This window comes from Podarcis vaucheri (assembly GCF_965113315.1).
Source record: "Podarcis vaucheri genome assembly, chromosome: 10".
In the NCBI taxonomy this organism is placed as follows: Eukaryota; Metazoa; Chordata; class Lepidosauria; order Squamata; family Lacertidae; genus Podarcis; species Podarcis vaucheri.
In genome coordinates this window covers 28,338,612-28,350,720 of record NC_138748.1, presented here as the reverse complement: position 1 = coordinate 28,350,720, position 12,109 = coordinate 28,338,612, and the positions used below count along the sequence as shown (strand labels likewise).

The 12,109-nt window shown below is 42.8% G+C and overlaps 1 protein-coding gene across 3 annotated transcripts in view; it reads right to left on the bottom strand.

The window, feature by feature from the left end:
• The window catches only part of MSRB3 (methionine sulfoxide reductase B3), a 60,760-nt gene extending 50,273 nt beyond the window's left edge, over nucleotides 1–10,487 (bottom strand). The window contains exon 1 of one of the 3 annotated variants that reach the window (XM_082239884.1): nucleotides 10,282–10,487. In XM_082239884.1, the coding sequence (XP_082096010.1) occupies nucleotides 10,282–10,351 (70 nt within the window). In that variant the 5' untranslated portion in view covers nucleotides 10,352–10,487. The remainder of the gene's footprint in view (nucleotides 1–10,281) is intronic. The other 2 variants (XM_082239885.1, XM_082239882.1) reach the window with 2 other exon arrangements.
• Nucleotides 10,488–12,109: the final 1,622 nt, after the last annotated feature.

Here is a 12,109-nt window from a genome sequence, read left to right as displayed (position 1 = left end):
CCGTTGACAAAAATCCACAGATACTAAGGCATCAAAGTGTGAATCTTGCATAAAACCCAAGAATCAGGCATTGATCACCTAAAGTTTGGGGTGGTGGGTGAAAGAAGACAGATGGCTCACTATCTTGCCTTGGTGCATTGCAGCTGCATAGCAGAAGTAAAGTCTACAGTGATGAAAGCGCCTATTATTTTCACAATTTCCCTCGAGTAAACAGTCAAATTGACAGGCAGGTGCATGGAATAGAAAATAATTTATCCACATGGGGTTCCGCGTGGAGTCCCTAAGGCAGCTCACAATCACAAGTTAAAAACATAATTTAATCAACACATAATCATATGAAAAAACAGGGACAAGTAGAATGTAGCTCAGAACAAGAAGGGGGAAAGGCATTAACAGAGCTTCAGAAAAGCAATGAGAGGGGGCCAACTGAGCTTCCCAAAAAAAGCCCTGTGGCGCTAACCAGGTTTCCAGTGCCAAAGGAACACTGAGTATGGTCTCAGACAAAAGACATAGTAGGTGGGCAGACTCTTCGGCCACCAATGGGCAGCAGGCAGCAACTCTTCAGAGGAAGAAAACTGGTTCTTACAAGCTCTCTGCCTGAGTTATTGACAGGGACATTTTGCAATAATGGGCAGAAGGGGCATCCTGGGAAGGAAGCAAGGTACAGGTGAGATTGTCAGCCTTATTTGAAGACCAGGAGCAGGAAGGATTGGTATGGTTAACACAGGCAAAGGGGCGAATTAGGAAGACCCAGGTTCAAATCCTCACTCAGCCATGAAATGGGGGAACTAGGTACACCACACATAGCTTATTCAGGGAAGCCCAGAATAAATATAAAACAAAATAATTCATTTAAAAACAGAAACAGCAATGTAATTGCTCCACAATAACTTGTGTTCTTTTGTAATTAGTATAAGCATCAAGCCTGTTGATACTTGTTTTCTTTGTTCTCCTTTAGGTTTGTTTCAACAGGAGGCTTTTCCGTACTTGTACATACTTTGGGATACCCTGAGTCTGCCAATACTCCCCTCTTGTGTGTAGCTTATATGGTTTTGGCTACATTAGCACAAGGAGGTAAAGGTAAAGGGACCCCTGACCATTAGGTCCAGTCGCGGACGACTCTGGGGTTGCGGCACTCATCTCGCTTTACTGGCCAAGGGAGCCGGCGTACAGCTTCCGGGTCATGTGGCCAGCATGACTAAGCCACTTCTGGCGAACCAGAGCAGCACACGGAAACACCGTTCACCTTCCCGCCGAAGCGGTACCTATTTATCTACTTGCACTTTGACGTGCTTTCGAACTGCTAGGTGGGCAGGAGCTGGGACCGAGCAACGGGAGCTCACCCCATCGCGGGGATTCGAACCACCGACCTTCTGATTGGCAAGCCCTAGACTCTGTGGTTTAACCCACAGTGCTACCCGCGTCCCTAGCACAAGGAGAGGAAGACTCAAATCGGTATTAGGGAATATGACAGAATGCTGAGAGACTGTAATGGAATGTCTGCAATGGAGAAACACAGGAAAAACTCAATTTGCAGTAATCCCACTTACCCACCTCTATGTTAATAGGGTTCCACCTCCTAAGTCAGTTTTGGCTGAACCTATAATGTCATACCTTATTTATACATTTTGTTAACAAATTAATGGAAGGGTTAAAACTGAAGAACTTGCTTTAAAGTAGTTGGCTGCATTAAATGTGGAGGGGGGGACGACAAAATGTCACCAAGCAGGGCTTTCCACCTGAACATTTAATAGTTATGAGATGAAATACATAGTTAGCTGGAACAACATGTAAGAACGGCTGTTTCAATAGCATATGCTGTGTCAGCATACATAATTGCTTCTTAGAATAGAAATGGCTTGTGTTCAGTTCTAAGTCGTTAGATGTCTTTCTTAACAAGCCATTAGCACAGCAGAGAACTGACAGTCACTCAAAGCTGCAGTAAATTCTTAATGTCAATGAATTTGCTGATACAACATACTGGGAGTCAATAGCCCATAAAATACCCACACAAAGAAAACATTTTTAAACCATCAGAATTGTAGGTGCAGAACCATAATGCAGCAGCCACATCTATGTTAAATTACTGCATTAAAAATCTAGATGATGCTAACACTTAGCATTTATATAGCTGTTTAGAGTTCATTCAGAGTACTTTATGTACATGTGATCTTAGTAACCCTTACAACAACCCTACCTTACAGGTAGTCAGTAATATTACCCTCTTACTGCAGAGCCTAAGAGATAACGGCTTGCCTCAGGGCACCTAGCAAATTCATGACTAGAGTGAAAATTACATAAAGAACTTGGTCTCTCACAATTTACACACTTAAGCCAGTAACTACAAAAGTCATTTTGGAAGCAATCATGGTCTTCTCATTTTCTTTAATAATGTATGAAATACCATTTTCATCAGACATTAAAAGTAAAAATGTATGCCACAGTGAGATTTAAACTGTTCACTGAACTCAAGTATAAAAAAAATACATTTGTTTGTTTTTTTACCTTCTAATGGTTTTCACTATGTGTCACAAAAGTTCAGCCTGTGACCATGAGAGAGAAAAAAATCTTCCCCTTATATCATGAAAGCTTTTGTGGGCTATTATTAAAGTTGAATTATTGATTTCATATCCTCCATTGTCCTACGTAATGACTAAACTCCAGCCAAATATGAAGTTAGGAGGAGGAAAAAAACAACACAACTGTGCATTTAGAAAGAAGAAGAAGAAAATACTGGGAACATAGATGAAGTCTGAAAATTTAAATACTAAATTGAATTACTGAGTCTTCTTTTAAACCCCTTTCCCTGATTCCCATGAATAGTCAGGCGTTCCATTTATGATGCAGGCACAGAACCGATTCCAAAATTCTCAGTTTTCTGTGGCCTCTGTAGCCCAGCCCAATCACCAAAGAACACAACATGCCACGAAGTGTCATTTTTATTAGTGCAGTCCAGGTGACAAAGAGAATTTCTTACTATATCTCACCTTGCAGACAGGTAATGCAACCTCCTAACATCTCACCCATGTACAGGCATCCATCAAATAATATCATTTATCATTATTATTGATTATCATCTATTTTTTATTATTTGAGTGCTTGTAGTAAATAGATATACAAGCACTTGACACAACTGCCAGATTCAAATGGTAATTATATTTTTTATAATATTAGTACAGGCCTGGAATTGTTGCAGGTGTTTTAGTATTTCCCCACTTTTATTTAAAATTGGTGGGGTTTTAAAAGGGCCTGATTGATGACAAGGACAGAACAGTAAATTCTGCTTTGTTATTGCACTCATTACAAAAGTCCGGCTGATGTCAGTGGAACAACGAAATGACAGTGCGCACTTGCCCAGCTATTGATCTGAGGATTCAGCATAGTTGTGTTTTCCTTGCAAGAAGATATGAGCACAGTAGTTCTCTATAAAGGAAAATAAACACCAATTTAAAACTCTTGCAAAAGGCAAGTCTAAAACCATCCTGGGGAATCCCCTATACTCAATGTGCAAGTAATAAGACAACAGTGGAACACTTACTTCCTTGTGTTTCCCAGAAACTACGCTCCATCTGCTTATAGCTGCTGTGAGTTAGGAAAAAGGAGCATTCCATACTCTTGGCAGAATATATAAAAAGACCAACTCGTCCAGTAGACAGTATGGAAAATGAATATAGGTGCCAGAGTCATAGTATGCAAAGGGTAATACACACTAGAGGATCAAGCAGGGCTATGGTGACTCATACAATGAGGTCAGGCATCCATAGGCATCCTGTTGATGAGGCATTTAGTGTAGGAAATTTTCAGAGATCAAGGATGATGCCCAAGAAAGTGCAGTGAGCACATTCTGGTGTTGTAATAGAGCTCAGGTGGGGAATAACCAGCCTGGGATACAAATGTGGCCCTCTATGGACTTCTGTCTTTCCTGAAGATTTTCCCCAGGCAATACCCATCACTGGTCCTGCTCTGCACCGTCCTCCGGTGCTTTCGCCTGGCTGCAATGTGTTCTTGAACTGTGATAAAAAATACTTCTTGCTTGTTTGAAGAGAGTTGTTGAGGGTGGTGGGTCAGGGTGTAGAAACGCCTGACTTTTGGGTAGCTGTAATACAGTGGTGCCCCGCAAGACGAATGCCTCACAAGACGGAAAACTCGCTAGATGAAAGAGTTTTCCGTTTTGGAGGTGCTTCGCAAAACGAATTTCCTATGGGCTTGCTTCGCAAGACGACAATGTCTTGCGAGTTCCTGCTGGTTCCCCCCCCCCTTTTCTAAGCCGCTAAGCTGCTTATCAGCTGATCCGATCAGATAAGCCGCTAAAAGCTGCTAATAGCGCTAATCCGCTAATCCGTCAATGGGCTTGCTTCGCAAGACGAAAAAAACGCTAGACGAAGAGAATCACAGAACGGATTCTTTTCGTCTTGCGAGGCACCACTGTATAGCCTACTGGACAAAGGTAAGAGTAGAATCCAGCAGAAGATTAGAATTGTTGACCCTGGGCCCTGCCCACCACTGGTATGTGGCTGCCCATGAGGAAATATGGCCCTCAGACCGAAAATGGATCACCACTTCTGTAACAGAGAATGGATCTATAATTAGAAGGCAATCCACAGAAATATGCACAAAAAAGATATACAATCATGGGGGTAATTATATTAGTCTCTTCTTGTCCCTGAAAACTGATTTTATAGTCAAAGTTCCAGGGCCCGTGTTCCAGGGTCTTCCCTCCAGAAAAGGGCTACAGATGGCACAGGTGCTCAGTTAAGCATTTTTGGATGCAGTAGATTAAACTAGTGCCTTGGTAAACTCTGTACGTGCCAGAGGAGGCTGCTACATTGCCAGGCAAGATCTACTTTCTGCTGTACAGTACTGCAGATCTGCTTTTAAACACTCAATGCATGAGCCAATTCTCTGTTTAAAGGAATGATTCTGGCCTAGTTTGAACAAAAATCTTTTTGAAATCTTATTTAATTAAATAGGTGAAAATCCAGTTAGTGGAGACACCTATTCTCCTTTAAAATCGCCTTAGTTGGCTTAGTTTAATCTGATTCCTTGCCACCTTAAACAAGATTAGAATAAAGCCAATTTAAACACTCCCACACAAACATTTCCCCTAATTCAGTTAAACCTGATTTTTAAGTTTGACCAATTTACCGGTATAAAACTTACATAACTGTAAATAACCATGGTATTAAGATGGATAGCAACATTTGAAAGATTGTAGATGAACAGTATTTAACAGAATCAAAGGGTGTTGCTGATATGAACAGTCCCGGATAACCAGGGGCAGTAAATAGACCAGGCATAGGCAAACTCGGCCCTCCAGATGTTTTGGGACTACAACTCCCATCATCCCTGACCACTGGTCCTGTTAGCTAAGGATGATGGGAGTTGTAGTCCCAAAACATATGGAGGGCCAGTCCCTGCACCACTGGTGTCCCCGAATGCACTAGAGCGGGAATTTTTTTCCATAAATGAATGGTTACCATTAACTTCTAACAAAAAATTAAAGCACTGCATTTGGTGGCACTCTTTGGCTGTAAGGATTTATGTTCAGATATTTAGGTGTGACTATGCTACAACAAATACTGAAACAGCAGATACTGAAGCTGTCTGCTCCAATTCACCATCTCTCTAACCTTCAACTCAAGGGAAAAATAAGTAAGAGTATTTGAAGTCTTTTGTCAGTTCAGAATAAAAAGCCCAACACAAACCTTTTCCTCTTATACATGTATAAGCAGACAGATATTGTATCCTGGGGAAACTAATAGTTAAGATGGATAAGAGAGACATACAATATTAACAAGAAGTCATGCAGCACCGTAAACACTAACAAATGAATTGTGGCATAAGCTTTTATGGCAGAGTCTATAGTACTTTGCAGAGCTTTTTCAAATCTTTAATTATGTTTTCATAGGTTGCCATTAGGATGTGGACGTCTGCTACTTTTATATCAAGTGCAGAAATAAATATCATTAAACCAAATATTATAATCTCAAGAGCACTAAACCTTTAAAATAATATAGGAACAAATGTTTAAATTTAATAGTCACATGGAAATTCTGTTGGAAATAAGCCTTGAAGGGCTCTCTTGCTCACATTTCTTGGCAAACTCCAACAACAACAACACAAAGGCATTAGGACAGAACTATAAAAGTAAGCATAAAAAGCGTCCCATAAGAAACAATAGTGAGTCAGCAAGCAAGTAGAATTTCCCAGCACAAGGTTGGAATCAAAGTGATCTGCACTATGCCACAATGTGGGTGGATTCACATCTACTATTATAGATCGTGAGCTAAACCAGGCATGGAGAACCTCTAGCCAATGGGCATAATTAGACCCAGCACTGGTCCCAGTTTGGTCTGAGAGGCCATTTTCCAAAACCCACACTCACTTGCCCCACACCTAAGGTCAAATGTGGCATCAGTTGTGGAGCAGATAGAGATGCTGCTGCCAATGGGCCCTAAAAGTGCATTCCCAGTTTTCTTTGGTAAGGGAGGCTTGCTTGGGTGGTGAAAGTAATCCCACTGGCTGAGCTACCGAGTTCCCGATACTCTATTGGTACACTACAAGTTCGTATTCATCACCTGTTTATATTTCACTGATATACAAAAAGCTTCATTCCTCTCCTAATATATTCTATGCAACTGTCACCTTTGTTGTTGTTGTTGTTTAGTCGTTTAGTCATGTCCGATTCTTCGTGACCCCCATGGACCAGAGCACGCCAGGCACTCCTGTCTTCCACTGCCTCCTGCAGTTTGGTCATTTTAGAAGCTTCGAGAACACTGTCCAACCATCTCGTCCTCTGTCATCCCCTTCTCCTTGTGCCCTCCATCTTTCCCAGCATCAGGGTCTTTTCCAGGGAGTCTTCTCTTTTCATGAGGTGGCCAAAGTACTGGAGCCTCAGCTTCAGGATCTGTCCTTCCAGTGAGCACTCAGGGCTGATTTCCTTAAGAATGGAGAGGTTTGATCTTCTTGCAGTCCATGGGACTCTCAAGAGTCTCCTCTAGCACCATAATTCAAAAGCATCAATTCTTTGGCGATCAGCCTTCTTTATGGTCCAGCTCTCACTTCCATACATCACTACTGGGAAAACCATAGCTTTAACGATACGGACCTTTGTTGGCAAGGTGATGTCTCTGCTTTTTAGGGTGCTGTCTAGGTTTGTCATAGCTTTTCTCCCAAGAAGCAGAGATGTATAATTCCCCAAGCCAGGTAAGCAAGGCATTGGGTTTTGGGAAGGAGGAATGAGGGCTCTAGAGTCCTCCTGCCTCCTTCTGAAAGCCTAGGTAGCACTTTCCCGAGCTTTGGAAAAGAGGTAGAAGGGCTCAAGGATCCTGCCAGAGCCTCATACCTCCTTCCCAAAGCCCTGTGCCTTGCTTAGCTAGCTTTGCAAAGGCAGTGCAAGGGCTGGGGGGGCATCAAACTTTGACCTTGCTCCCCCCATCCCCACATGAAAAGGAAATGTGAAACCTGCGGGTTCTGTGTAAAAGCACTTTTGCTGCCCACTTAGGATGAAAAGTTGGGCCACCCTGAGTTACAATATGGGGGTGGCACATGTCATTCTATCTATGTAATCTTGTGAGCAGTATGCTACTACTAATTCCAATGTGCATTGAAGGAACACAGGAATGTATTTAAGAATAAGAAATGAGAATTCAGCATTCAAAAACTGAATAGGAATTATAACTTTTAAGAAATTAAAAACATTTTTAAAAATGAAAGTCACTTATCCTCAGAGCTAATAATTTCAAGGCTGCCAAGCATATTACTGCAATCAAACGCCTGCATAAACAGGAATGTTTTAAAATTCATTCTGAAAGTTAATAATATGTGAGACAGATGCATCTCACCAGGGAGGCATTCCATAAACAGGGAACTATTTCCAGTGACATCATCCAAAGGAATTGGGATCCTTGACATGGCTTAGCTGATAGGCATGAGGGAATCCCTGAATTGTCAACACTGTTCAGAAAGCAGAGTCCTTTCCCTGAATTCCAGCTGACTAGTCAAAGGTGATAGCAGGACACTAGGAGGCAATATCTGTTGGACCACCTTGCAGCTTTGAATGCCTGCCCAAGATTCTGGGAGATGAACAACAAAAAAGTGTCTCTCAATGTAGAATAAAGCATCTTTCTGATCTTATTCCAAGATAGAATATTTTTTCACAGCACTAATTTACATCCTTGTTTCCATCTTACAATAAACTTTAGAAAAAGACCTAAATGTTAATACATTGTGTATCTTTTTACTGGTTTTCTTTTCCTGTAACAAATATCCAATATCATTACAAAACAACCATTTTCCAATTTCCCCCCTCCCTGTTGACTTCCCTTAGCTTCCATTTCTGGTTTATTACATCAAATGATACTTTTTGCTGTTTGCATTGTTATCATATTGTCATACTTCTTGTATATCATATTGTTATACTTCTTGTTCTCTATAAATAAAATTTTAAATGTTTATTTAAATCCTGCCAATGAGTCCATGTTTTTGTTTTGTTTTTTTGTTTCTGCAAATATATTGTAAAGGGTTTCTTTTTCAAAATCGCTATTGTCCTTTTCACGTAGTTTATCCATTTTCTTTGCTAACTCTAATATATTGTGTATCTTAGGCTTCCTCTTTCTGTTCTAGGTCATGCTATTATTTTTTGTTAGAGGATTCAATATCAGCAACTAGAAAAGGAAGTTTTACAATCTGAAGTCCCACAGCCTTCAAAGTAATTAGCTGATAAAAGACTGATTGTCTGCTATTTTATTTTTTTTGCAAGGATTCATTTATCCGTTTATATATGCATAGTTCTGTGTGTAAGGTATTAAGCCTCATTTATGAATTCAAAAAAGGAGCTCCTCCTGGTCTTCTGTATCTATTCTGTACTTTGTGTACAGAGATTGAAATGATTTCACTTGTGCATCATGGTTCCACAGCATTAAAACAAAAGTAAACTATTTTCCAAGCCCTCAGTAGGATGTGACTTATATCTAGCATTCCAACATTCCATGGCCAGTTAGGACATACTTTCTCAAGAGTCCAGAAAGTTGCCAACAGCTTTATTTCTATTCACGAGTCATAAGCTCACTTTGGACCATTAAATAACTTCTCCTTTAGAACACGATTTGCTTTGGCAATTATTACATCCAAAATGAGAAAACAAATGTAAATTCCTCCAGCATAGGATCCTTACAAAGAGGATCTAGAGGCAACCCCGTATTATGCGGGTGAGGGTTCAGCCCTCCAATTACCCTCCAGCCTACTGCAGGTGCCAAAAGCAAACCAAATAATGTACAGTACCCTTTGGATTTTGTTGCCACATAAGCAGTGCTGCTGTCCAGGCAGGACTTTGGGACAGAAGTGCAGGGTCCCTAAATGCAGCTGGGGCTGATTTAACACAGTTTGTAACACACACCGCTATCTAAAGAGGACACCACAAGATCCTTAAATCCTGATGCTAAAGTTAGCTAACTGCACATACGCAACATGCAAATTTGTACGTCATGCTCCTGTCGGGAGCTTCCAGAGGCCGTGATGTGGCTACCCGCCATTGGAAACATTATACTAGGTGAGAAGGGCCTTCCTGCGATCCTCCAAGCAGGGCAACCTTTACATACATATTTAACCCAGAAATCATTACCAGCCCTTGGTTTTATGGCCACAATTACCTTCTTAACTCCTTGAAACAAAAAGTAAAGGTTTTTCCTTTTAGATAAGCATACTGTCCACCATTCCGAAGACATTTGTGGATTGTTTTTGGTTTTTTTTACTCATAGGAAAATCCTTTTAGTTTCTATGGCACCTGCTCCCAGGTGAAGTGGGCTGCAGTCTGGGAGTCCGGGTGCCAACTTGATCAAAATATTGGGGGGGGGAGTAAGCCCCGCCTATCACAAAATCGATAACAATTCAGGGTGCACATGAAACCATTTGAATGGCAATGCCTATCAACTTTTTTTGGGGGGGACACCCCAAATATTTTATTGGGGGGGAAGGGAGGTGAAGACACCTCAGCCCTTTGGATTTAGGACTCCTAGGCTAGGAGAGCTTCTTGCTGTGCCCACTTACCTGGGAACAAGTGCCACTGAACTCAGTGGGGTCTTACTCCCGAGTAGACATGCCTGAGCTTCGGGAAGGGATGACATGGCTTCCTTTCCCTAGACTTTTAAGGTGGTGTGTGGCGGGGGAGAGAGAAAGCGGGGCCGGGATGGAAAGCTCTAGAAGCCCTAAGGGAGGCAGGCAGGGCAGGACAGGGCAGGCTGCCCGGTCTGCAGCAATGACGGGCGACGACGTCTCCCTTACCTGCCACCGGCGCAGCGGCCGCCACAAGGCAAGAGAAGTTGAGCAGCAGCGAGGGAAACTCCGCGCGCATGGAGGGCGGCGAGGCGGAAAGTAAACGCGGGAAAAACAAGGAGGAGGAGGAGGAGAAACAGCAGCAGCAGCAGCAGCCGGGGCTGAAGGCACCGTCTCCCCCCCTCAGCTACGCCGCCCGCCTACGGCCCGGCGAAATGACAGGCCCAGCCGCCTCTCGGAGAGGCATGACGGGAAATTCCTGGGCACCGGCTGCCCAGGCAGCTCCAAATATGAGCATAGAGAGCGCGAGCCGGGGAGAAGCCGGCCGGGCTGTGGTTTTCCTGAGGCACCTCGGGGTGAGCTTCACTCCGCCCTCCCGGGGAGGCGAACTCCTGACGCCCCTCAGAATCAAGTCCCCGGGTGGTGATGGGTCCCTATGGCTCTGCTTCCAGCTGGAATTTGGCCACGTGCCTTTTCAGAGCTCTGCTGCAAGCAGGGCGTTTTATTTGATTGTCCTCCCCCCCCTCCCCTCCAGCCTGCTTCTCCCAAGTCCAAAACAAGTAAGAGATCTGTGAAGAAAGCAATCCGCATCCCCACGCTCCTAGGATCGCAGCCTAAAAGACAGATGCAAAAGGAGAAGGCACGGGGGCGTGGAAGCAAACTCAGGCGCTAGCTACATTAACCTTTCCATCTGCATTTCTTCAGCATCTAACTATGAGGCATAAGCTGGGTAGGTCAGACTACTTTTTTAAAATGTGAGTGCTCTTCATAAAGCTATTTAGAAAAAGACCAGAACATGATAAAAGTGTGATACAGATAAGCATCCCACCCGTACCCAGGATGGAAAGAAGTCATTAGACCTCTTGCCTTGTTAGGTCCAAGTGAGTAATTGGGGGGGGGGTGTTGTTTTTGTTTTTAAAAAAGCAAGCTTGAAGCCTACAAAATCCATGGCAGAGCTGCGTAGTGGTGCAGCAAAAAGATCAGAATTCAGTACTGTATTTCTCAAACTTGGATCACCAGCCGTTAAAACTACAACTCCCATCATCCATAGCCAGGACGACCCATGGCCAGGCATGATGGGACTTGCAGTCCAACAGCTGGGGACCCAAGTCTAAGGTTGGTCTGTATTTACTATTGGTATTTACTACACTGACTGGCAGTAGTTCTCCAGGGTTTTAGACATGGGTCTCTGCCAGCACTACCTGGAGATGTTGGGGATTGAATGCAAACCTTTTGCACACAAAAGGATGTGCCCTACACCTTAGAGCTACAGGCCCACCCACTTTGAGGGATAATTCCTAAGGAAGTTTCGAGAAGGCACAATAAAAAGGTTTTGTAAGGGCAGAACTGGATTAGTCTGCAGCTTATTAAAATAGGAACTTCCAGCTTCCTTCAGGGACATGAGTTTCTAGAGAGTCTACTCCCTCAGATGCTGAAATGACTTAAAACAAAAGCATAAACAAATGCATTGTTTCCCCTCTCATAAAATCTAGTGGGAGAAATAAAGAAGTACTACTTTAAAAGATTTCACAAAGACACAGAAATCAAAGGGCTCACTGCTGTTCAGCTTTGGCGCATTTGGCAGACTGAATCATAAGGCTAGAAAAAAGCTCACATTAAAAACACTGCTTTTAAAAGAAAAGACCACCGCCAAGAGACACTGGGAGCATGAACTCCCAGCAGCAGTACACCAAGGTCTCTGAATGGCAGTAGGCATGTACTATGTTTTCCAGGTTCACCCAACAGAGTTTTCATAAAGGCAACTGATAAAAGCAGGAAGTTTGGGGTCTTTATAGAGTATTGAAGAATCTTTAAAATAATGAATGCCTTTTGTGGT